At 49.7% G+C, this 24,981-nt stretch overlaps 1 protein-coding gene across 1 annotated transcript; it reads left to right on the top strand.

Moving 5' to 3' along the window:
• Positions 1-105: 105 nt before the first annotated feature.
• Positions 106-24,981, top strand: LOC149346645 (Golgi to ER traffic protein 4 homolog). Its single transcript, XM_089586562.1, has 7 exons — positions 106-239; positions 3,334-3,412; positions 4,364-4,445; positions 6,858-7,149; positions 7,696-7,836; positions 10,383-10,525; positions 24,061-24,981. The coding sequence occupies exons 1-7, from the start codon at positions 130-132 to the stop codon at positions 24,183-24,185; spliced, it is 972 nt and encodes a 323-aa protein (XP_089442688.1). The 5' UTR covers positions 106-129; the 3' UTR covers positions 24,186-24,981.

Below are 24,981 nucleotides of genomic sequence, written 5' to 3'. Positions count from 1 at the left end.
TTTTAAAATATAAATGCAATTATTGTGCAAAATTTGGAATTAATTGCATTTTGATGCGTGGCTCACTTAAATGATTTCTCCGTACCAAGTTGATTCGGGTTTTGTTACTTTTCAGATGGGTTGGTCAAAATGGCGTCGCGGGTGGCGGGGACAGTTCGTGTGCTAAACAAATTGCAAGCGTGCATCGATGCTGGAAATTACTACGAAGCTCACCAGATGTACAGAACCATATATTTCAGGTGAGCCGACGTGCCACCGAGTTTTGCGCCCCTTGTCGAGCCAACAAAAAGCTCGGCGCCGATCGCCAGTTCGTACACGCAGGATCGCTCAGTTCCGTCGAGGTCGCGTTTTAGTTGTCGTCAGCCGAGAACCAAATAAACAAGTCGCGCGTTCACAAACCCACGTAGCGCGATGAACTGCCGGATAGTTTGCGGCGTTATGCATCGTTTAGTTCGGCGAGTGCATCGCCCGACATTTAAGTCGGCTCCTGTGACGGAACAGACCAATGATGCGTCTTGTAAGAGAGCTTGACGCGCATACGTCACACGTGTTTTCGTGGTTTCGAGACGTAGCATAGCCGGGCTCTGAGCCCACAGTCGCGCTGTGTTGGTTATTTCGAGCCTTTCCGCCAGAAACAAAACACGTGAACTACTGGAAACCGTCTAAACGGAGTATAAAAGACAGCGCAGCCGCATTTTGATGAGGATGGAATCGAGTGTAGCCCGGTTGACCGTGATGAAAAGCGTTCGTCTCCCGTCTTGCGTGGGTTAATAGCATTTGTGAAGCTTCGTGGATACCACGAGCTTTGATTACGCTGATGGTTATTACTTTGAAGCTTAAGGCATGAGCCGGGAGCTAGTTTCGAAAGCTCAACACCGCGTTGTTGAAATTTCAGCGAATGACACCGCGACAGGGTGTGCTGTGATTAACGCAACGTAAACTAACGCAGGTGTTTCAAGGCTGGCTTGTAGTGCTGTTGAGGCCACGTAGTGATACCGAGTCGCGAGCGTCTGCGGAAGTTAACGTGGGTTGTGAAAAACCTGCTCTTGTATTCTTTCGCGAAAAAGAATGAAAGGATTGCATAAAACCAATCATTTTGTGTTGTCGCTTTGTCGCCTTTATACCCATGGAAAGCCCTTTTGGCAGTGTTGGTTACGTACATCGTACTTATAATTGTCATAGAAGTGTATTTGTACTAATATAATAAAGGTTCTCATTGCTGTTCCTGTGTTTTCCTGCAATGCATAGTGTACTATCTGAGTTCCTTACAAGTATGCAGTTGTGGCCTGTAAACATGGCATACACTGAAGAGTACAAGTAGATTCGATAACTAATGTTGGGCACTGATAAAAAATGTGACAAACAAAGATATTATAAAATTATGGACTCAGTGTGATTTCTTCTTGAAAGAGATCTTTGTTTAAACTGATCAGGTGGCAAGATATTTATGAAAGCATGAAAAAACGAGTCAGCTTTGCAGCCTTTTTTTGTGCCACGAGGAAGTTTACTGCGTTAAGGCTGGTTTAATTGTCATTTCCAGTGGTGCTCAAGGCGGCTTGGTAAATTTTTGTGCAGAGCAAATATTGTAAACATGGGCAGAAATCGGGAGGTAAATTTGTGCAGAACAGGGACTGCATGAAACCTTGTCAAAGCAGCAGAATTGTATAGCTTATGCATAATGCATGGTGGTTATCTGGCCATGTTATAAAGATGTAAAGACCTTGAAACAGAAACACTGATGGTTTTGGGAGGGGGGATGGCTTGGCTGGCTTGTAGGTGCCTGACATTGGAACAGAACGGTCAAAGCTTTGTGAGCAGTAAAAAGTATAAGATGATTTGTATTATGTGCACGTTAAGTGTAGCATTGCAGTCCAGTATGTTGGCGAACACTGTGCCTGTACTTGTGAAGTAGATTGGCCTATACATCTATGCCAAAGTTTAACAAACTTTTCTTGTCAAGGGCATGAGGGCGCAGTAAAAAGTGGCTCTTGATGTTCAGGATGTCATACTCGGGCTGACATTGTCGGTTCGGCATTCATTTATCATTTCGTAATGAAACACAAGGGATGTTGGTTAGCGAAAAGAAAAAAAATGCCTCCTCAACATCTCTCTCTAGCTGTCATTTTAGCCTCAACTGACACCTGTCTAAAAGCTATGAAATAAGAAGCTCAGTGGTTACGGCGCTCAGCTGCTGACCCGAAATACGCGGGTTAGATCCTGGCCACGGCGGTCGAATTTCGATAGAGGCGAAATTCTAGAGACCCGTGCACTGTGCAATGTCACTGCACATTATAAGACCCCTGGTGGTCAAAATTTCCAGAGCCCTTCACTATGGCGACCCTCATAGCCCAAGTCGCTTAGGAACGTTAAAAACCCATAAACTAAACCCATAAACCAAAATAAGAGAAAAACATCTGGCAGTAGAGGAGGACAAAAAACTCGCCACGGCGGTTAATTTTCCAGGAAACTCTTCATTGTTATTTGTTCATACTCCACCTGTTATGCTGTGAAATTATAATTGCTAGTGCTCGCGAAAGTTTGTATTTCATTGTGTTTGCGTGTCTGCATCCTCTGTGTTATTTAGTTCCGCAAGGGCTTCAGGGTTCGTTTGAGCACCAAAAACTGACACTGCCCTTTTATTTTGTTGTTTGTGGTACGTTTCTATTTTTGAGCAACGTCTGACGCTTACATGGCTGCCGAGTATCTAACATATTGCTTCAGTTCGAGCTAGTTGGTTAAATGCTGGGGATGTTATCGTGCGATTCATTGCAAGGCTTTTTTCACAGCAGTTTAGGAAGGGACAAATTTCTCCCCTCGTGTAACTGTTGTGGGAAAAATGTTAGTATGCAGTGCAGGAACATACATCCGTTAACAATACGAGAGAGAAAAAAGAGCATTTATTAATTGATTACTCCATAATTATTTGTGGCAAGCACAATTCTTTTGTGTTTTCAAGCTAGTTTTCCTCTTGGTGTTTAGCATACAAAAGTCATTATCGAGTTTAATGGAAAAATAACCAGAAAATCTCCAATTTCGTGTAAAAAGTTCATACCCTCTTATATTGCTTACGACTGTATATATCCAGTAACGATAGGTTATGCTGCTAAGCATGAGGGTATTGGTTTGATGCCCAGCCCCAGAGGCCATGCAGGGCTCAAGGGGCTCATGTAGGCTCAGGAAGAACAGAAACTGATCATAAATGCAGGACATGAAAGACAGGACGAAAAAAATTACAGCCGATTTAGCTTACTTGGCCAAGTAAAGACTTTTTCTTCACCTCTGAGGCATATTAAAAGTGGTATGGTTTCACGTGATTTGTTGTCGTCATTGCAGGTACCGAGGCCAGAAGAGATATAGTGAACTCAAGGAGCTGCTCTACGATGGCGCCATCAAGCTTCTCTCTTTGGAACAGGTTGGCTCTTTGTCTGTTTATTTAGTAAGCCAGTTGTCTATCTGTGCGTTTGGGATTGCTCAGAGCATTTCTGAAATCAGATGTTAAATAGGTTTTAAGGAGTCAGGTCAGCTGCCAGTCATTTATCTGAGTGAAGTGCAAGGAATTAAAAGTTGCAGTGCTGAAAGACAGCTGCATGGAACATGTCTCACATCTGAAATATAGGCAGCATTTTTTTTAATGTTAAGAGATGGCTTCAGGCATGCTACCATCTATGCTATTTTGTTTCCTCTACTGGTTGTAGTTCATGGCTATTTGGTGGCCAAAAATGGAGGCCGGGAATTTGCAAGTATAAGGTGGCCACAGGTCGTGCTTGACAGGATTGAATGAACGCCACTTGAAAAGTTCTTTGGCCTGCAGTGGACTTCAGCTGGTGTACCGTTATGATGATGATGTTTATTATGGAGTAAGAGTAATTAGCAGCGGCTGACATGTAATCACTCTTATCTTTGCTAATTGCTGTTCTTAACATTTGTCTCTGAGCAGCAGTTCTACTTGTTTCTGCAGTGTGGAATAATTGAAAGCAGTTTGCATCTACTATGTTTGACAGTCCTATGTGCCTGGACTCATAAGTCGTCAAGGACATATAGGTCTGCACTGTTTACCACAGGCCCATGGGTAGTGAGTGATCGTTTGTTTTTGTCTCCCTGGCCTTCTTAGACCTCCAGGTGTGGAATGCTACGCTGTAGTCACCCGCAGGGTTTGTTGTGAAGTATTTCTGCTGCCGGAGTGACCAGAGACACAGTTGCTAAGAGATGGTTAAGGTGCCCGGGTTTGTTTTCCAGAGAGCACGCAAGCTGCCTTGCCTGTTCAGCCGCATAGCCTATGCTTGAACGATTGACATCTGGTGGTACGAGCTGAGGTCTTTTTCTGTAGAGCAGCTGTGACCTCCGTTCTTCCCCCCCCCAATAGTGCAACAGTGGAGCCGACCTGGCCAACCTCCTTGTCGACGTGCTTATCCAGTCAGAGACGGAGCCCTGCGACCAACAGATCGGTAAATATCCTTCGCACCATGCTCTCGGGTTGTTTCTCTTAGAAGAGGGGTGGTAATCGTTAATTGACCTATACAGTCGTGCAGGTGCTGTGTCAGTGCTGCCAAATTGCAGTGTTGCATTAAATCACCTGTGTATTGCTAAAGGTAGGAAATTTTTTTGGTGATATTATGCCAAAGCTTGGTCTAAACGTAGTTCGAACATTCAACGGGAGCTGCTACTATTGCCAGATGGTGGGAGCTTGTTGTGTGATGCAGAGGGCGTGATTTGCATATTCATTCACGTCACATATGATGGTAAGTGGGATAAGTGTGACTAGGGGGGAGTTGATGCTGTGTCACTTCGGCCCATTTTTTCATGTGCTCCGATATAAGGTGTGCACATATTTTCCGCTGATGCCTTGGCAGTGCCACTGTCCATGAGATTGGCGACTTAAGAAGGCTCGGGACTTGAGCTGGAGAATAAACGTTATCTCTCTCTTGCTGCAGTGTGCATTATCTGCAGCAGACACAAAGAGTGCATGAGGCAAAATAGTGAAGGGCTAGAAAAGCTGGTTTGTCCTGGCTTCTGTTCTTGGCATCATTCCATTTCATTCTAGTCATTGTAACTTTTCCCAAACCTCGCGTCCCCTCTGTTCTGACTCGAAGCATGCCACTCTTCTTTTTCGCCATGTTTCTGAGCTCTTTAACCACTGCCGCTGCTGTTTATTGCAGGCCACTCACTTCTATTTTTTTCTTGTTCATTTTGGGCTTCGTGATTCTTAAACTGCATTTTGTGTCCTGCCGCACACTTTTGGCGTACAATGAATTTGAGAATTTTCGCTGCATCGCACATCTGATGGTCCCAACGCAATGCCAGCAGAATTTTCCAGGTGCCATCACCTTGCATGTCACAAAAGGGCTGTGGCATGTCTGTGCAACGATGGTGTCTGCTTAGCAATCACCCTTGCAGTGCACTTTCCCGCTCTCCACTTGGCTTAATGTTTCCTTTTCCACTTGCACCCTTTGATGTGTGTGCTTTCAGCTATGCGTATAAATTCACACAGCTGGGCATACAACAAGACAAGACGCGTCCAGGGCATTGTAGTTGTTGATTCATGGGGGCATAGTATAAACCTGGGTTGCCTTCAAAAGAGCCTTGCAATCGGGGACTGGAGCTGTAGAAACGGAATGGATGCAAGCACCTGCCACAGATAGGGAGAGGTTGAAAGTTTGAATGTAGTGCTTCTGGGTGCTAGCAGCCAAAATTGTTTTCCTGATCACATTGTTCTTTTCCTGGCTGTTTCTGTCTATACTTTGTAAATTAAATATTCTGCATGTAGGGGGCTCTGAGGTATTGAGGTTTCTCAGCTTTTAAGCCAAAGGCATTTTGTTAGTGAAGAATACAAATGCGCATTTTTGCCTTATTTGTCAGCCGTCACATTTGTGCAACAAAACTTGAGGAAGGTGCTCCAAATTGACTTTGTATCTGCTTCAAAACCTGTTTCAATATGCTTGCAGTCTTTCGCACCGCCTACTAAACGCATGTTTCCCCTCTGTTATAGAATGTTATGGCACTGTCACAAGGAACGATGCTGATTGGTTCAGAGTTCCCATAAGTTCAGCCAGTGTGTTCAAGGTCACATATTTTTTTTTTTTTAGGATGTGGAGGCAGCATGGTCTCAGTACGGATTCTCGCGGGATGAAAGTATGGTCGCTTGCAGAAAAAAAAAAAAAAGTCCTGATAGCAACTGTAGCGAGTGCGTTTATTATGCGAATACACGCATTGTCCGAGATTTCCGGAGCACCACGAAAATGGTGCCACGGCGCTGATTCGAAAACGGCAGACCTATGCTGACAGTCCAATCTGTCAATGTTCTGGCTCCATTTCACCACGACGAAGTTTCTTCTGCTTCAGTGAAATTTTTCGCAAGTCCCTGAATTTCGTCGTAGTGGGATTCAGCTGTACTTGCCTTGTTCTTGTTATCTTGGTTTTCTTTCTTTACCCTGTCTAGGGGGTCTTTGAGGTTGTGGAAGTAGATGAATGAGTGGATGAGCAGGGAGTAATTGAGATTCAACCCTGAGAGAGAGATACAGAGAGGGGGGAAAGGCAGGGATGTTAACCAGAAAGGATTCTGGTTGGCTACCCTGCACAGGGGAAGGGAATGAGGGGATTAAAGAGGGAAGAGAGAATGAACGAGAGACACAGCCACACTCTGTCCATCAAGGCAGTCTCTCTCAAAAAACAAAACAGTGTCTTGTAAGCCTCGATGGCAGTTGACTGTTGTGGCCACGGACCGAGGATCTCGGCCTCTGTGAAAGGGCGAGGATCAAGGCGATCCAGAGCACAACGCAGCTTATGTCAGATTCAACCCAGCCTCCTGATAGACGGGCGGACGTGAGTGCACATATACTCTGTCTCCCTTCCATGTGCAGAGCGGTTGGGGCGGTTGCATGCGCTGCTGACGCCGCACTCGCCCGAGCGAGCATCCTTCCTGTCGCGGGCGCTCCAGTGGTCCTCCGGCCGGGAGCAGCCTGCCCGGGGCCACCCGCAGCTCCACCGGCTGGTGGCGCTCACCCTGTGGAAGGAGAAGAACTACCCGGAGGCCCGGCACCACTTCGTCCACTCCACCGACGGGGACGGGTGTGCCGCCATGCTCGTCGAGTTCCAGACGGCCAAGGGGTACAGCTCCGAGATCGACCTGTTCATCGCCCAGACCGTGTTCCAGTGAGTCAGAGAAAGGGGAGAAGGCGTGGCCGAAGTCCCCGTATGTTTCTTTCTCTTTTGAAGCTGAGTAACGACAGCCTTCGTATCGCTCATAGCTTGCACTGTCAGTCTTGTTCATCGTAACACTTCACTGATGCCGCGATCGGCAGCAACTCACATACAAAGCGGGAAATGCACCTCAAAGGAGCCCCTCCAGCCAATAGCATCAACCGATTCTCTCCCTTGACCAATCCCCTTGGGCCGGTTAGCAGGAAATCGTGCGGATGGCAGATGAGTGGGGAAAAACCACAGCTTAATTGATTTAACCACGGCGTCATGGCAATCAGTCGATGCCATTGGTGGTTAGCCTGCTTTGAGGGGCATCTACCGTTTCGTTTTTGAATTGCATCTAACTATAGCATACATTCTAGGACAGCCCAATAATGTTAGTTTTTATCATTTGGCCAACAATCTGCCTAGGTGTTGCCATATCCTGTCGGTATCGGGACAGGGTGCTATGCGGTCGTGAGAGCCCGACTGACTGGAGTGCCTGTCACCCCCGTGCAGGTACCTGTGCCTGCGTAACCCTTCGACGGCCTCGGTTGTGTTTCTAGCGTACACGCGTCGTCATCCCAGCGTCCATCCAGGACCCCCGTACTACCTGCCACTGCTCAACTTCCTCTGGTTCCTCCTGATCGCCGTTGAGACGTGAGTGGGCCGTGCCACTTCGATATAACACGCCCCTGTTTATTAGAGTTTTCTTTTTGAAGCTTTCTCCTTGTAGCCATATGGCTGTGCTCAAGTGCATGCTAATGGCGGTCTTTACTGTATTCGTTCTGAGCTGCACAGGAAAGCAATGTAGTGCAGTATGTAGCACATTCGTCGCCAAGCATTTGCATTGTAGCATCACACCTAGAAGGGAGCGCATCACCTGGCATGTCCAGAAGGAAAAGAGTCAGTGTGGGAAAGACTTGCTCTATGCTGACCCTTCTGTGGTCAGCACACCAGGGCTCATCTTTTTCAGGTGGTGCTTCTTTCTCTGTGCCAATGCCACAGGACAGCAGTGTTCTGTGCAGTGTGCAGCCTAGCCACGTTGCCTGGCACCTGTTTTGACTGCAGCTGCGCTGGTTGCACGAAGCAAGGTTGCAAATCACTCCTGTGCAGCATTCTCGAAGCTGCCTGAGAAAAAAAATTATGGCTGAGGCTTAGCTAAGGTTAAGCCCAGCCAGATGCGAAGCATATTGGTGGCTAGGCTTGGCAATACATGGCTTTCCTTGGTTGAATACTTGGTCATTTTAATACAACCACTAGAAGCCTTCGTCGTGGGGGAAGACAACGGCATGGCTACAGCGGAACGCCGACTAACCCCGAGACGCGCGTTGGGTGGGCACCTGGATTGCCAGGGAAGCCGCGTCCGCCTGCCCGGTGGAGCGAGCGTTTCACCTACACCGACTGTGAACGCGCATTCGAAATGCGCGGGAATGCGCGGGTGTGACGGCTAGGGGTCCCACGGCGACGGCGCGAGGTGGAGGCCGGCTCTCTCATCCGATGTCACGTGGTCTGACGTCACGGTGTCACGTGGTGTGACGTCTAGGGGTCCCACGCCGACGGTGTGAGTGGTAGCTCTAGCAATATGCTTCGCATAAAAAAAAGGAAGAAAAGACTTGTTATAAATTTAGGCCAGCGCAGATGCAGTGGAAAGGTAAAGTGATTGGATTAACCTTGAAAGGTAGGAGGAGAGCAGTTTGAATCGTGGAACAAGCTTGAGTTCTTGCTACCAGAAAAGGCTCAGGTTAGTGGTACCCTAGTCGAAATTGAGAGGAAGAGTTGGGTGGTGCTTGTGACATGGAGAACAGATAACTGGTGCTTCCCTAGGGTAACTGAGGGGTGGAAAACATGGCAGGGGGAACTGAGAAGTCAAGAGGTGAGATTAAGTAGTCTCCTGTGATGGGGTGGCCATGGCTGGCACGGGACAGGACAGGAACAGAGAAGAGCACTGCGAGAGGCCTCTGTCTCAAAGTGTGTGCAGTCTGGCTAGGGATGGCGATGATGATTCTCGGACCATGCTGCAATGGCATGCCAAGGTTGTGACCACCGCACGAGACAGCATTCGCTGCCAACAATGTCGTTGCTGGAGGTAGTCTTCTGTGCACATAATTGTCTTGCAAAGAGGTGTTGTTGGGTAGTGCCATGAAGCTTCTCGTTAAGGGTCGGATGGAAAGTGTCTGTGTACAGGGCTGTCCACTGCTGTAGTGAACAGAGGAGCACATGAAATAGTTGACTCACGTTTCTGCAGAGTGCCTTATAAGAGTGGTGTCCGCAATACTGCACTTGTGGAACAAGCATGGGAACTGTGCCAGTTCTCCGAATTATCTGCATGGGCTCTCTAGTTCACAAGTGTCCAGCATAAGTGCTTTTGTGTTCACTCGTTTGATCCAAAACTTTGTACATGGGGAAATGAATTATTCTGTTAGCAACCGCTTGTGTTTTCGAGCCCTGCCAAAAGATTTTGGTTCATGCCAACTCGTGTAATTTGTGAGCCAAGGTCCTTACGTAGAGTTGTGACTTGCTGTGCTACTGTATGAAACCAAAAGCAGTGGAACAGGTGCCTTGCATAGTGTATCTGATTGCAAACACAGATTCTTCCTTTCTAGTGCTTGTGTTCAGTTGAGGCCTATGCATGCAGCCCGTGCACAGGGGATAGCTTATTTTTGTTTTTCCAGTTTTAGTTCCTGGAGATTGAACTTCTGGTGTGGGACCAAGTTGAGGCAAAAATAATGTTATAGTCATTATGTAGTTGTGACTTCTTCCGTTCCCCTGGCTCAGTTTCGGTTCGACACCCTGAGTATCCCCCCCCGGTCAGGGCCTGCATTCCCACTTGCATCCCTTTCGAAAATGTCTCTTTCAGCGAAACCTGATTGGCTGAAATGCCGCAAGTGGATGTGGAGAGGCTCATTCATTTTCAGCGTTTCAGCTGATCAGGTGTCGCCGAAAGGGGCCTTTCTAAAGGGGGCACAAGTTGGAATGTGGGCCCGGGTAAACAGTTTGTGTTGGCGAGTTGTTTGGGGACTTTGTGCCGATTTTTTTCACATCATATAACTGGCACCTTGACCTGGGTACAGCAGGTGTGTTGACCTTGTTCGCTACTGAAACTGGTGGAATGAAAAATCTGAAACGGGTGTGAAGTAACATTCCTTGCATCTTCCGTCACTGAAGAAGTTTCGCCCACCCCTCCCTCGTGCTGTGCACTGCAGCCGCAAGCTGGCGGTGTTCACGGTGCTGTGTGAGCAGTACCAGCCGACCATCAGCCGGGACCCCAGCTACCCGCAGTACCTGGACAAAATTGGCCAGCTCTTCTTCGGCCTCCCGCCACCCCCAAAGCCACAGGGCATGTTCGGTGGGTCTCTCTCCCCTCCCTTCCTCGTTCGCCGTACATGGCAAGCAAGGAAAGGGTGTGGTCACACATCACTGTTTGCATCGGGGCCTCAGTGCATAAAATGCATACGTTTATGGTTTATGAGGTTTAAGGTCCCAAAGCGACTCAGGCTATGAGGGACGCCGTAATGGAGGGCTCTGGAAATGATTTCGACCACCTGCGGTTACTGATATTGCACAGTACACATGCCTCTAGCATTTCACTTCCATCTAAATGAAATTGCCGTCACTGGGATCGAACCCGGGTCGTTCAGGCCTTCAGCTGAGCACCATAACCACTGCCACCTCTAGCCGGTAGAGTACCGTTGGTGTACCTCTCGTGTATGGAGAGCATGCAGCTGCAAATCATACATTGCGTATTGATCTTGGCCATAGTTTCTCAAACAGGCTATTTCTGCGGTAACTGATTGCTTGAAGTATTGTTTTATTTGCAGAGAGCTTCATAATTTGCTCTGCACATGGCTTTAAGTTTGTGTGCGGGACAGCTGCAGTTGTCATTTCGGTTATGCTTCGATATTTTTCCTGATGAAGGCTTAATACTGTATTTGCACGATTGTAAGTCGACCCCCTCATATAGCAAGTCAGCAAAAAAAAAAAGGAGTGGGGGAAGGGGGGGGGGGGGGGGGGTCTATTGGGAAAACTTCAAAACGAAAATGTATTAGTCACTGGACTACTTGTCCCCACTTGCTCCATTGCCCTCACTAGCACTGTCGCCGTAATCGCTGCTGCAGTCCAACAGCACGTCGTCCTAATATCTTCGTCCAGCGAAACCGCCCACTTCATAAACAACACAGCATTCATCTTCGTCAAATAATTTGACCAACACTGTTCCCACTTCAAGTTATTGATCAATTCGCTCTCGTCCTACCATAAGCTTGCCGTCCTGGTTAGCTCAATTGGTAGAGCGACTGCTCCGGTGAAGCGGTGGTCCCGGGTTCGAACCCCGGACCAGCACGAATTTTTCTTTAACTGCGAAGTTTCTGAGAAAGCTGTATAGCTTTCCTTTGTAGCCGTATGGCTGCGCTCGGGTGGATGCTAATGAGTAATTACTCCCTCATTAGCATTCATCTTCCTGTGAATTGCCGCACTTTGCAAACAACTGCACCGTGACATTGCGTGGAACAGCTGGAAGTTGGGCCTCGCTGTAGCCACCTCACCTGCATCACCCATTCCAAAATGCCGAACTTTTGGTCAGGTGCGCAGGTATTTGTTTTTGCGCCTTAAGAAATGGCAGCCATCTTGAATGTAGCCGCGAGCAAGTGCTGAATGCTTACTGGACCCAGAGCACAAATGACGGCTGACAAAGCACTACATTTAAACCTGATAAAACATGGCTAGCAGTTAATTCAGATGCATCAAACAGAGCCAAAGAGAAATAATGCTTGAGCGGCGTTGGCTGACGCTCCCCGGAAGCGCTGCCGTTCCAAGAGGCAGTGCTGCCACGACTGGAATAGTGGCCCTTCCATAAATTATTGACACTCCCATGAGCACCAAGTGCACAATTAAAAGTAAAAGAAAAGAGAAGAAAGATCCTTCTGAAAAAGCACAGAATAGCCGAATATGGCCGGGTAGGGCCGTAAAGAAAGCATTAAATTGCAGCCACGCTGTAGCATTCCTGTTATCCCATATGTCTCGCCTTTATTTTTGGTGCCGTGCTTTGGTTTTGGTTGTAAGTCGACCCCTATATTCGGATTTTCAAATTTGAAAATATAGGTCGACCTAGAACTGTAAATTCGATAGGTGCAAGTACAGTTATTAAGGCCTGTTGTGTTCTGCCGAACAATTTTGAATTCTGCTAAGTCATGGCGAAAAACCCACACTATTTTGCAGGACACGTAACTCACACAAAATATGAATATCGAGATTTATTTTTTAAACCTCCCTCATTGACTCCAAATGTCTTTTTGGGGGCAGAAGTGGTGTCAGCTGTGTGCCGTTCTGTAACTCAGTGCCTTTGCAATGCTCTTGGCTTCAGTGGGGAGAGAAAGTGCCGTGGATCGAAACGAGCTGACAGCCATGCCTCTAGATGATGCCAGTCGCCTCCTCACCTGCCTGGACAACAGGCGCAGAAAATGACGCACATATGAAGTTTGAGAGCAGCTTGAGTGGTACACACAGGATAGTACATTCTTTAAGATCAAAAGTGGCTATTGAAGCTGCCGTGGTGCCTCAGTGGTTACGGCGCTCGGCTGCTGACCCAAAAGACGCGGGTTCGATCCCGGCCGCGGCGGTCGCATTTCGATGGAGGCGAAATTCTAGAGGCCCGTGTACTGTGCGATGTCAGTGCACGTTAAAGAACCCCAGGTGGTCGAAATTTCCGGAGCCCTTCACTACGGGGTCCTTCATAGCCTGAATGGCTTTGGAACGTTAAACCCCATAAACCAAACCAAACCAAAAGTGCTTGATTGCAGTTCGGTGCCAGGTAGAATGCTTGGTATTCTCTGTACTTGAAGAGTGGTGCTTGTTTAGCACAATGCCCCCTCAGCTACTGAATGATTTCTCTGATGATGCGTTGGTGCTCAGTTCCGCACTGTGTGCAGTGACTCTGCTTGCCACAAGCAGGTTGCAGCCTTACAAGAGTATTGCACCCGCCTGCCAGTCACTTTCGTTTATGTACAGCCCATTCGCACAACAAGGAAAAGGCCCCAGAATGCATGCTGCGGATTACTCAAAGTGAAAAAGGATCTTGCCGTTACTGTTGCTGCGGTCGTAGGCATGGACTATGACGAAGATGAAGTGCTATGCTTACATGCTCGTACATCGCGAGGCAGTCCCACAGAAGGTCCTGGGGTCACGTGAGTGAGCAGTGGCGACTGTCGGGGTGGCAGGTGTCGGTGCAGCATCCCCTTTGAGTGGCATGATTGTACAACTTTGTAGAAAGAGTCCGCTGCGCTGTTCTGTCTCTGCTGTTGTAGTGCCCCACAGAAGTGTGTCCTGTAGAGTCACTGGAAAAAATTTCAGAGTACCGCAAAGGTCGGAATTTGACTGGCAACACTGAGCGGCCACTGCCATTTACCTTCCAAGCCGACTGCGTCGCAGGAAGGTCGCCGTGTTGGAAGAGCTTGATATTCGGTGACATATCGGGTTGAATGTTCACTGAAGCGCAAATACTTCGTGCTCGGAGACAATGGTTACTCAGAAGAGAAAAAATATTGTAAAATATTGTAAGTAATGCAGCCGGCGGTTGTTTTGCTCTGCTTTTGCGTTTACTGCAGGAACTGTGCTGTGATTGTGAGCAGCATCTTAGCGCTGCTATCGGGAGCTTGTGCACGCCTTTTTTCCCTTTCCGCGGAGCAAGCTGCGAAGGAAACATTTCGCCGCTCCGAGCAGCAAAGAGACAAGCTCGTGCTTTTGGGCAGTGAGCATCGTGGACCGCCATGGGACCGCCGTCTCGTTCAAGCAGGACGAAGCTACTTGACATTAGCTTCTTCTCATCCACTCTAAGCTTCTAGAAGTCTTCAGCACAAAAGTGGTCCTGCAAATGTTTGTTTACAGTTAGAAGAGTGATGCTGGTCACCCGAATGCTGGGCTGCCCAAGGAGGCTCCCAGGGCTTTTTCGAGTGAGGCCCTGTTTCAAACATGTGGAACAAGAAAAACATGGAAGATAGCTGTAATAATAAGCTGAAACACCCAAATAAAGAGGCGAATAAAAAGAATACGTTATAAAGGTTTCTAAGTTTACGCAGTGACACTTAACATAGCTCATTTGGGATGTAAACACGAGTGGCCGCAAACACGCAGCTTCAAGGATTGCTAACATTTGACCCATTCACAACTGCACAGAAAGCGGCCGTTATGTGGACGTAAGACATGCCCGACCATGCTTTTATTGACTGCGATCGTCACGGTAAGCGAAAAACAAGTGCCATGGGTCGAATGACTCGAGGCGCGGAAAGATCGTGCGAGTGCTTGGTGCGCGTTAGGACGCGGAATTCTCGCGCGACAAATGTGCCTTCGCGTGCCACAAGCACGGAATAGTCGGAAGAGCCGCGTGTGTTGAGTAACAAGCGCGTACACGTGTACCCGCGTCAAGCGGGCAAGCCGCGAACGATCCCTACGCGACATGCGCGACGGTTTTGCCGTGAACTCCTATTTTCTTAGCATCCTATCGCTAACACCGCGTGCACTGCGCTTACATACCTTCTGAAACAGCACCAAAAAGCACAAGCAAGGTGCACTTATCTTGCACAAGCGTGTGTTTTTTGAAGGCTTGAAGTTCTCCCGGCCGATTCTGTGCAAACACGCAGAACGACGCTCTCGGTCATTTTTCCCGGTCGGAATGGAGAAAAAAGTCTTTCCGGACTCGGTTCGGTTGCTGCATCCGAAGGCGCAGCAGCCAGGCATGACTTCTGCAGTATCAAACACGAGAGCGACAGTTGCAACACGAGAAACGTCGGGAACCTGCGCTCTTCTCAGCTGGCCCGACCGGCGCTTGGAAGGTATATGGCACCCCAAGATCATGGGGTACGGTTGGGCCAATGAACGCGTCGGCGGCGCGGGGAAAAGAAATGCGGTACTCTGAAATTTTTTCCAGTGACTCTAGTGTCCTGTCCCCCTTCCACACACAAGCACAGCACTTCGTTCTCCTTGTTGTGCACACCTGTGGCTGTGGCACTATGTTGACAGGGGCCGGTATCTTGAGAGATGAGCATTATTGTAGTGGATTTTCACTGACGAGGATGGTCCTTTTCGTTCAAAAGTCCAGCGCTGTCTGCGATCTCCCATGAACGGTGCACCAGCAGAAGCTGGCGGTCTGACATGCGTCGATGGAGTGACTGGCATGTTGATTTTGGAGCTAGGAGAACATGTCTGTCTCTAGCTTACCGATAATAGTAGGGGTGTGCGAATATTCGATAATTTTGAATATTCGATCGAATAGCACGGTATTCGATATTCGCTTCGAACCGAATTCTCGGTATTCGAAATTTCAAAGTATTCGTCTCGCACGAATACTGTTTCTGGGATGCTTGCCCGCTTGCTTTATGTGGTTTCAATTCCGAGTATTGCCGCATAGATGGCTTTTTTTTATCGTGCTTTCAATGCTCGGGGGTCAGTCAATACACAAATCACAACCAGGTCGGGGTGCGAACCTAGCTACAAACGAAATAAAGGTGAGGGCGACGCGCTCTTGCGGAAGATCCTGTGTTCTGGCCGTCTCCGAGCTTCCGCACTAAGGCTGCCATAAGCCGCGTCGCTGCCACCGTGTCGAGGCATAGGCAAAGAAAGAAGAGCACAGCCATCACTCGTCTAAGCTTCAAAACAAGAAACCTCAGTTTACTGTTGTTGTTGCTGCAACTTAGCAAAGGATGTAAAGGAAAGTGCACGGGCCTGCCGACTGGCTCTAGCCGAGCCACCACCGCTGCCACTTGCAGATAGAGGAGTTCAAAGATAAGAGGAAAGAAAGAAATGAAAAGAAAAAAGACGCGCGTCACACAACGCAACAACTGCGTCCACCGCGGCAGACGCTGGCTGGAAAAACAGATAAGCACCGAAGCCGCGCCCGCTCCACCGCCTCTCGATGTCAGCTGGCGGTGACGTTATCGATGAGCTCGAAAGCCGCAAGTATTCGAACGCGGGCATCACTTGGCCGCGTTCATCGCATCGCGCTAGTTGAGTCCGATGCAACTCGATCTTTTTTTTCGTTAGAGTTGCGGAAAAGATTACCAGATAGGACAGATGCGAACATAAACACGCAGCCCTACCGCGCTATCGCTTCACCCAGTCAGGTGACGAATCATGCGTACGGAACATGAGCGACTGTTCTCGGCAGCTGTCAAGCAAGCCATCATATTACCGGCGGAGGCGCGAAAAATTCAGCGGCAGCGCAGGGACTCGATGTCGCCGAAGTGTATACTTACGTCAATGGGAAGGGCGCCTTTAGCGTGTGATAACGCCAAGCTTATTGTGCACCCGTGGAGGATTACTGCCGTTAACGCTCGGCATCTACGACTGGCATCTTTTCTTGCTATTCTGACTGCTTGCGCATTGATGGGAACGGAACGCCGCCGTAATCAGGGCATTGAGCCAGCTTCGGTGGTGTGCCGAACTCCATCGCCGCAACTCGGGCACTCCAATACATTGGAGGCTGAGAGCATTCTTGATGGAAGCGCGATGCTGAGTGCTGCTCGGAGGTACTACCGGGGACAATTTTGCCAGGACGCACGAGCGGTGCGAATGATGTTTCGCTTGCGGCGCGAGTTTTGTACAGCCGTTTCCATTCTTGTTCGAGGGAATGCTAGTCTGAGAATGTAAAAATTGTTCTTCCAGTAAAAATTGCCAGTAAAAATTGTTCTTCACTCTAGGTGTTAAAACTTTTAAGTGTGATTTTAAATAAAGCCTCAGTGCAGTGTGTAATGGCATCGTGTGTTGGGAAAATAAATGGTTCTGGAAATGCCTACTGTCACTCAGCCTCTTTTAAGTGCCAGAAGTACTATTCGAACTATTCACTTCGAAATTATTTGAAGAAAATCGCTATTCGCTTCGAATTCGCTTCGAATCAAAAAACCACTGTTCGCACACCCCTATATAGTAGTGCAGCGGATAATCTCCGTAAAGACGACGTGGAGGAAGTGTCCGGTGTGTGCGCGCTTTTGGCCCGGGGCTCGCTATGATCTGTGCCCTGTGCTCTGGTCGTCTGCCTGCCTAGACTTCGAGCCACGTGACAATAGGGCAGCTTTCTCTCGAGAAAGAGCATGCAGTGAGCTGAAGCTCCTGACTCTTCTCATAGAAGGGTGTGAACGCAGTGTCACCAAAGCCACCGCACTTGATGCTCAAGCTTGCTTGAGCTGATGGGGGATCAGGCATGTGAGGGCATTAGCAGAACTTTGTTCATTGTCAGATTCTAGCTTTCAACAAAGTTGAAATGATATAATTGACCACATGCCCACTGTTATGTTATCCCTAACAACAGCACAAAAAAATAATGCTGCTGCTAAAACTCAGTTGTGTGAAAAATACTCAAATATGCAATTTTTTGTGGAATAGGGGATAGTATTGTCACGTTGTAGTGACGGCAGTCCAGCGGTCAGGAAGACACCAGAAATACTTGCAAACGAAGCTCTTTATTTGGGCTGACTTGCGCCCTCAAAAGAACTGAATCACTCGGCGGCGGCGTAAGCAACAGGCGTGCTCGGCGGTCGTCGAACTACGAATGTCCGCCGCTCGCGGCATCGCTCAATTTAAAGGCGGCAAGGAAACTTCCAGATAACAGGACAAGATCATCTACAGTAATCTAGAAAAACCTAGATGCAGCCCTTCATGGCTGCGATCAATCAAGATTAGTCTGGTCGCTTCTCGCGCCACGAACAAAAGTGATAACAACCCTTTCCTGCAGCCTTGAGCGTGAACGAACAAACACTACAATGATACGTGGCATTACCCCCCTTCCAAAGAAGCATCGTCTCGATGCTTTAAAATGAAAATAAACACGGAGAAGGAAACTTCGAGTCCTTCAGCGTTCATAATATGGCTTCAGGCGTACGACATGTACGACTTCCGGGCGTGGGCGGCGTCGCTGAGATGCTGTCGTGCCGTCGGGGATGACTTCATAGTCGAGGTCACCGATGCGACGGAGAACCCTGTACGGGCCAAAGTAGCGTCGCAGCAACTTTTCGCTCAATCCGCGGCGGCGAACTGGCGTCCATATCCAAACCCGATCACCTGGCTTGTAATGCGTGTCTCGTCGGCGCAGATTGTAGCGTCGGGCGTCGGTGTGCTGCTGGTCTTGAATGCGAAGCCGTGCAAGTCTTCGGGCTTCCTCGGCGCGATGAAGGTAGGCGGCGACGTCGAGGTTGTCTTCGTCGGAAACGTGCGGGAGCATTGCGTCGAGTGTTGTTGTGGGCTTCCTGCCGTATACCAGCTGGAATGGAGTAAACCTGGTTGTCTCCTGGGTGGCAGTATTATAGGCGAAGATCACGTAGGGCAGAATAGAGTCCCACGTCTTGTGTTCGGCGTCGATGAACATGGAGAGCATGTCTGCGATGGTCTTGTTCAGACGCTCTGTGAGTCCGTTGGTTTGCGGATGATAGGCAGTTGTCCTCCGATGACTTGTCTGGCTGTACTTTAAAATGGCTTGCGTCAGTTCCGCTGTAAATGCTGTTCCTCTGTCTGTGATAAGTACTTCGGGTGCGCCGTGTCGGAGGAGAATTTGTTCGACAAAAAATTTTGCAACTTCTGTTGCGGTACCACTAGGCAACGCTTTTGCTTCGGCGTAGCGGGTCATGTAGTCGGTGGCCACGATGATCCACTTGTTACCTGATGATGAAGTAGGAAAGGGGCCGAGTAGGTCCATCCCGATTTGCTGAAAGGGCTTAGTTGGCGGTAGTATGGGCTTCAGGAGTCCGGCTGGTCTAGTCGGAGGCGTTTTGCGTCGTTGACACTCACGGCACGTTTTCACGTAATGCGAAACGTCGGTGGCTAGCCGCGGCCAATAGTACTTCTCCTGGATGCGGTGCAACGTGCGAGCAATCCCCAGATGCCCTGCAGTCGGCTCATCATGACATGCCTGCATAATTTCTTGCCTGAGATTTTTGGGCACGACAAGAAGATGCACTGTCCTGTTGGGCGCGAAGTTCTTCTTCAGAAGGACATTATTATGAAGGACGAAGGACGACAGTTGGCGCTTGAACCCTCGGGGAGGCAATGCGGTCTTGCCTTGCAGATAATCAACCAGGCTTTGCAACTCAGGATCCGAGCGCTGCTGCTGCGCGAAACTGCTCGCGCTTACCGGTCCTAAGAAAGCGTCGTCGTCTTCCTCTTCCGGTGCTGCGTCGACGGGGGCTCGCGACAAGCAGTCTGCGTCGGAATGCTTGCGGCCAGATTTGTAGACTACAGTTATGTCGAATTCTTGAAGGCGCAGGCTCCAACGAGCAAGGCGGCCGGAGGGATCTTTCAAATTGGCTAGCCAGCACAGAGCATGGTGATCGCTCACAACTTTGAATGGTCGTCCGTACAGGTAGGGGCGAAATTTCGACGTGGCCCAAATAATGGCGAGACATTCTTTCTCGGTGGTCGAGTAGTTGGCCTCGGCTTTCGACAGTGAACGGCTAGCGTACGCGATAACCTTCTCCTGTCTGCCATTTTTCTGAACGAGGACCGCTCCTAAGCCCACACTGCTTGCATCGGTATGAACTTCGGTTTCGGCGTTTTCATCAAAGTGCCCGAGCACAGGAGGGGACTGTAAGCGGCGCTTCAGTTCGTTGAAAGCTTCCTCTTGCGGCCTTTCCCATTTAAAAGGCACGTCAGCCTTGGTAAGTTGGGTCAAAGGTTCAGCGATGCGCGAAAAGTTCTTGACGAATCGCCGGTAATAAGCGCATAATCCAAGGAATCTGCGTATAGCCTTTTTGTCATTAGGCTGTGGAAACTCTGCGATCGCAGCCGTCTTCTTGGGGTCTGGGCGAACTCCATCCTTGCTTACGACGTGACCAAGGAACAGCAGCTCCTCGTAAGCGAAGTGGCACTTCTCTCGTTTCAGTGTCAGGCCTGAAGACTTGATCGTTTCCAGCACTATCCGAAGCCTTCTGAGGTGGTCTTCAAAGCTTGAGGAGAAGACAACAACGTCATCTAAGTAGACTAGGCAAATCTGCCATTTCAAGCCTGCGAGCACCGTATCCATTACTCGCTGGAACGTCGCTGGGGCAGAGCAGAGGCCGAATGGCATCACCTTGAACTCGAAGAGTCCGTCTGGCGTGATGAACGCAGTCTTCTCGCGATCTCTTTCGTCGACTTCAATTTGCCAGTAGCCGCTCTTCAGGTCCATCGATGAGAAGTACTTAGCGTTGCACAGCCGGTCCAGTGTATCGTCGATGCGGGGGAGGGGGTAGACATCCTTCTTCGTAATGTTGTTCAGGCGGCGGTAATCGACGCAAAAGCGAAGGGTGCCGTCTTTCTTTTTCACTAGGACGACCGGTGCTGCCCAGGGGCTCCTCGATGGCTGGATGACGTCGTCACGAAGCATTTCCTCAACTTGCTTGCGGATAGCTTGGCGTTCTAACGGCGATACGCGGTAGGGGCTCTGTCGCAGTGGTCGTTCGTGTTCGTCTGTGACAATGCGGTGCTTGGCAAGCCCGGTTCGTCGCACATTCGATGCTGATGAGAAGCAATCGGTGTACCTTTGAAGAAGACTGCGTATTTGGTCTTGTCTGCTCCAGGGTAATGCTGGGTTGATGTCGAACGTGGGTTGATGGCCTTGTTCAGATAGTTCTGCAGGTTGGTCGGGTAGGGCAAATACGTCTCTGATGTCTGCCAGCTCGTCGAGGAAAGCGATCGTCGTACCTTTGTTTAGATGCCGGTATTCTTCGGTGAAGTTGGTTAGCAACACCTGGGCTCGGCCATTTCGGATTTCGGCGACTCCCCTCGCGACGCCCAATCCACGATCCAGGAGTAACTGGGTGTTCCCCTCGATAACACCTTCGGCATTTTCGATGTCTCCAGTACCTATGCCGACGAGAACACTTGATCGGGGCGGCACGCTCAATGCTTCATCGAGGACGTTTAGGGCAACGTGATGAGTCGCGCTCATCGCAACAGGTATGGCTTTTTCCGTGGAAAGCTTGATCGACTTAGATCGAAGGTCGATGATCGCCCGATGTTCGTTCAGGAAGTCCATTCCCAAAATCACGTCTCTCGAGCATTGCTGTAGGATCAGGAAGGTTGTCGCATAGGTTCTCCCATTTACAGTAACTCTCGCGGTGCAGCGTCCTGACGGCGTAATCAGGTTGCCACCTGCGGTGCGGATCAGCGGGCCATCCCAGGTTGTTGTCACCTTCCTGAGTCGGACAGCGAGTGGGCCACTCATGACAGAGTAGTCAGCTCCCGTGTCCACCAAGGCAGTAACCGCGTGACCGTCGACCGTAGCTTGAAGGTCACTTGTTCGCGTTCTGGTATTGTACGTTGTCTTCGGTGTCCGATCTCGGCTTCGTCGAGTAGTGAGGCTGCGGTGGGCGTACTGCGACGTTACTTCACTGGGCAGCGGTAAAAGCTTCAAGTCTGGCCGCGTCGTCGTCGGTGTCGTCGTCGTCGGTGTTGTCGTCGTCGGTGTTGTCGTCGTCGGTGTTGTCGTCGTAGTTGAGGCATGGTCTTGAGTACTCGTCGATGGAGGATCTTTGTCATTGCGCTTAGAAGCAACCTCACCTCCAGAGGCTGCTTTATTTAGTTTAACCTTCGTGGGCTGGGGGAGCGTCCACGCACGGCGTAACCTCGGCTAGGAGAAACAAAGCGCGGGGACGATGGCGACGGGGAACGTGATAGGCGGCTCGGCGATGAGTATTCTTCCCGACGTAAAAACTCCTCGATTTCGGCTGGTCGCTGGCCGGGTCGGGGTCGTGGAGCGTCGTAAGAGAACCCTCGGATGCCCAGTCTTCTGTATGGGCAGTGCCGGAGGACGTGACCGGCTTCGCCACAGTGGAAGCATAGTGGGCGGCGCTGGTCGGGAGTTCTCCACTCGTCGCATTTCCTCGGCTGCGCGCGTCGCTCGTAGGACGGGCGGGTTGGGGCGAGTGGGCGGCGGTCCAACGCAGCTGGCTGAGGGCGATAGGGGCTTGGGTCCCGTCGTCGAGGTGCAGGACGGCGCACAGCTGCGGCGTAAGTCATGGCTGGGGGCTGCAGAGGCTGCGTGGGTGTCGGCGTCACACCCAAGGCCTGTTGAACCTCGTCCCGGATGACGTCAGTGAGCGATGAAAGTTGCGGCTGCGTTCCCGTTGGCAGCAACCGTCGGAGCTCCTCTCGCACAACTTCACGTATAACCTCCCGCAGGTTATCATTGTTAGCGGTGTCCATGCAGCTTGCTGACAAAAAGCGCTGCTGGCGGTCATACTGGCGGGCTCGGGCGTCGAGAGTTTTCTCCATTGTGGATGCCTCTTCTACGAATTCAGCGACGGTTTTCGGTGGGTTGCGAACGAGGCCGGCAAATAGTTGCTCTTTAACTCCTCGCATAAGCAACTTCACCTTCTCTTCTTCCTTCAAGTTCATGTCGGCACGCCGGAAGAGACGCTTCATCTCCTCAGTATACACTGCAACGGTCTCGTTTGGGTGTTGTATGCGAGACTGTAGCAGCTGCTGGGCTCTCTCCTTTCGCACGACGTTTGTGAAGGTCTTCAGAAGCTGTTCCTTGAAGGTTTCCCAGTTGGCAAGGCTGGCTTCCTCATTCTCGAACCAGACTCTTGCTGGTCCCTCCAGGGCGAAGAAGACGTACCTAAATTTCATGGCGTCGTCCCAGTTGTTGAAGACAGCCACATGGTCGAACTGCTCCAGCCATTCCTCGGGGTCGGCGCCAGGCGAAGCGTCGAAGGTTGGTGGCACCCGGGGCTGCTGCAGAATGATTGGAGTGGTCGTCTGGGGCAAGGTCATGATGGACGTTGGTACTTGCTTCCGCTTCCGGGTAGGGTCCGGCAGGGTCCCGAACTCAGGTGCGTCCCCTTGCAGGCGTCGGCTTGCGCGGTGGACTGGACTCAGGTCCTGCGGTAGATGACTCAAAGGGCTGGCGTCTCGACTTGTAGGGGGTGTCCGGAACATGGGAGGCTACCCAGCACCTCCACCAGATGTCACGTTGTAGTGACGGCAGTCCAGCGGTCAGGAAGACACCAGAAATACTTGCAAACGAAGCTCTTTATTTGGGCTGACTTGCGCCCTCAAAAGAACTGAATCACTCGGCGGCGGCGTAAGCAACAGGCGTGCTCGGCGGTCGTCGAACTACGAATGTCCGCCGCTCGCGGCATCGCTCAATTTAAAGGCGGCAAGGAAACTTCCAGATAACAGGACAAGATCATCTACAGTAATCTAGAAAAACCTAGATGCAGCCCTTCATGGCTGCGATCAATCGAGATTAGTCTGGTCGCTTCTCGCGCCACGAACAAAAGTGATAACAACCCTTTCCTGCAGCCTTGAGCGTGAACGAACAAACACTACAATGATACGTGGCAGTATTTAAAATTCCACAAGTGCGATTTCCCGCATAACAATGTTGACCAAGACATGATGGCTGACCACGCATTTCCAGCTGAAACAAAGCAAGGAGGACTAGTTTTTTGTTTGATTCTTCTAAAATACCTTTCTTAAATTTAACCCACAGCCTTAGTGTCTGTCCTGTAGTTCTCGCAGTTTTTTTTTTATAAAGAAGTTGGCCATCCTGTCGTTGGCAACATAGTCATGTGGGAAAGCACACTTGTGGAATTTTGAATTGTCAGGAAACCATAATGACTCAAGAAAAGGTTGGGCGCAGTTTGAAGTTCTCTGTGCAAATGACTGTGCACAAACGAGCACTGACTTGACCTTGCAGAGCAGATTGCTGTTTATTGAAGGGTATGGAGGTTTATTGTGCTGCATATTCCTCGAGCATTTTCCAATTGGAACTTTGAATAATTTACATTGATATTGCATGTTGAGACTAGGTTTAGTTAACTCAGGTTGACTGGCACAGAGGGGCCCAGGTAATTTGTGGAAAATGTGGTGCTTTTGAATTCAGCTGTTTCCATTTCACTTAATGTGAGTGTCCTCTTCCAGGTAACCTGATCCAGACATTATTGGGAGGACTGGAAGACGACGATCAGAGCACGTCATCATCGCAAGCGAATGTGGCCTCGGCATCCTCAGCACATGCCGAGGTCCAGCCCGAGGAGCTGGATTAAAGTCCGATCGGAAGACAACCTGCTGCAGTCCAGCTGTCTTGGCTGCTAGATTGCAACGCCTGCAAGGCTACACGGCCGGGACAGCTTTTGTCCAGTCAAGAGGAGAGCAGTTGGTACAAATTCTCCCAGGAAGTGCGATGCGGAAGGTCCTTAAAGCGCCACAAGGATGGGTGCGAGTTTGAAGTGGAGGAGTTGGCACACATGACAGGTGTCTTGTCCGTACGCCACGTATCTTGGCTACGAATTGCGTCGCTGGTCGTACGAGAAACTTGGCTCGGGCTACAGATGGCTTTACGGCCACTCTGGTCGTTACACACTGTGCTTTTCAACGCGACGTGAAGAGGAGGGCTGACCCAAAATTTTATTTGTGGGGACATGCGGCCACCGTTGTCTTGTTGCCGGTTATTGCGACGATGATGGCTGCTGTGAAGTGCACATTCATCCGCAACTCATGTTTTTACTTTATTTTTCCTCTCTAACATTTTTGTTGCTTGGGTAGAGAACACAGTTTCTTTTTTTTTTCCCGGTTTGTTTCTATATTTGAATGAACAGCACTTTGCGAGATGTGATGCGCGAGGCAAGCGCTACAATGTATTTTCCTTGTGACCTGTGGAAGAACCTCTTTATTCTGTTGTTCAGTGCTTGCTAATATACAGTGTTCGTTGGATGTTGACAGACAGGCATCTGTAAACAAAACAGTTCAGTTTGTGCTCTGTAAAAAGGGAGCAGGCATTTGAAGAAGCTGCTGTCGAAGTGCTAATATTTGCCGGTGGAGCAATAAAAGAAATGTGACAGA

The sequence above is a fragment of the Amblyomma mixtum genome, chromosome 4, assembly GCF_055824585.1.
Source record: "Amblyomma mixtum isolate Tamu chromosome 4, ASM5582458v1, whole genome shotgun sequence".
Classification (NCBI taxonomy): domain Eukaryota; kingdom Metazoa; phylum Arthropoda; class Arachnida; order Ixodida; family Ixodidae; genus Amblyomma; species Amblyomma mixtum.
This window is presented reverse-complemented; position numbering and strand designations above follow the sequence as displayed.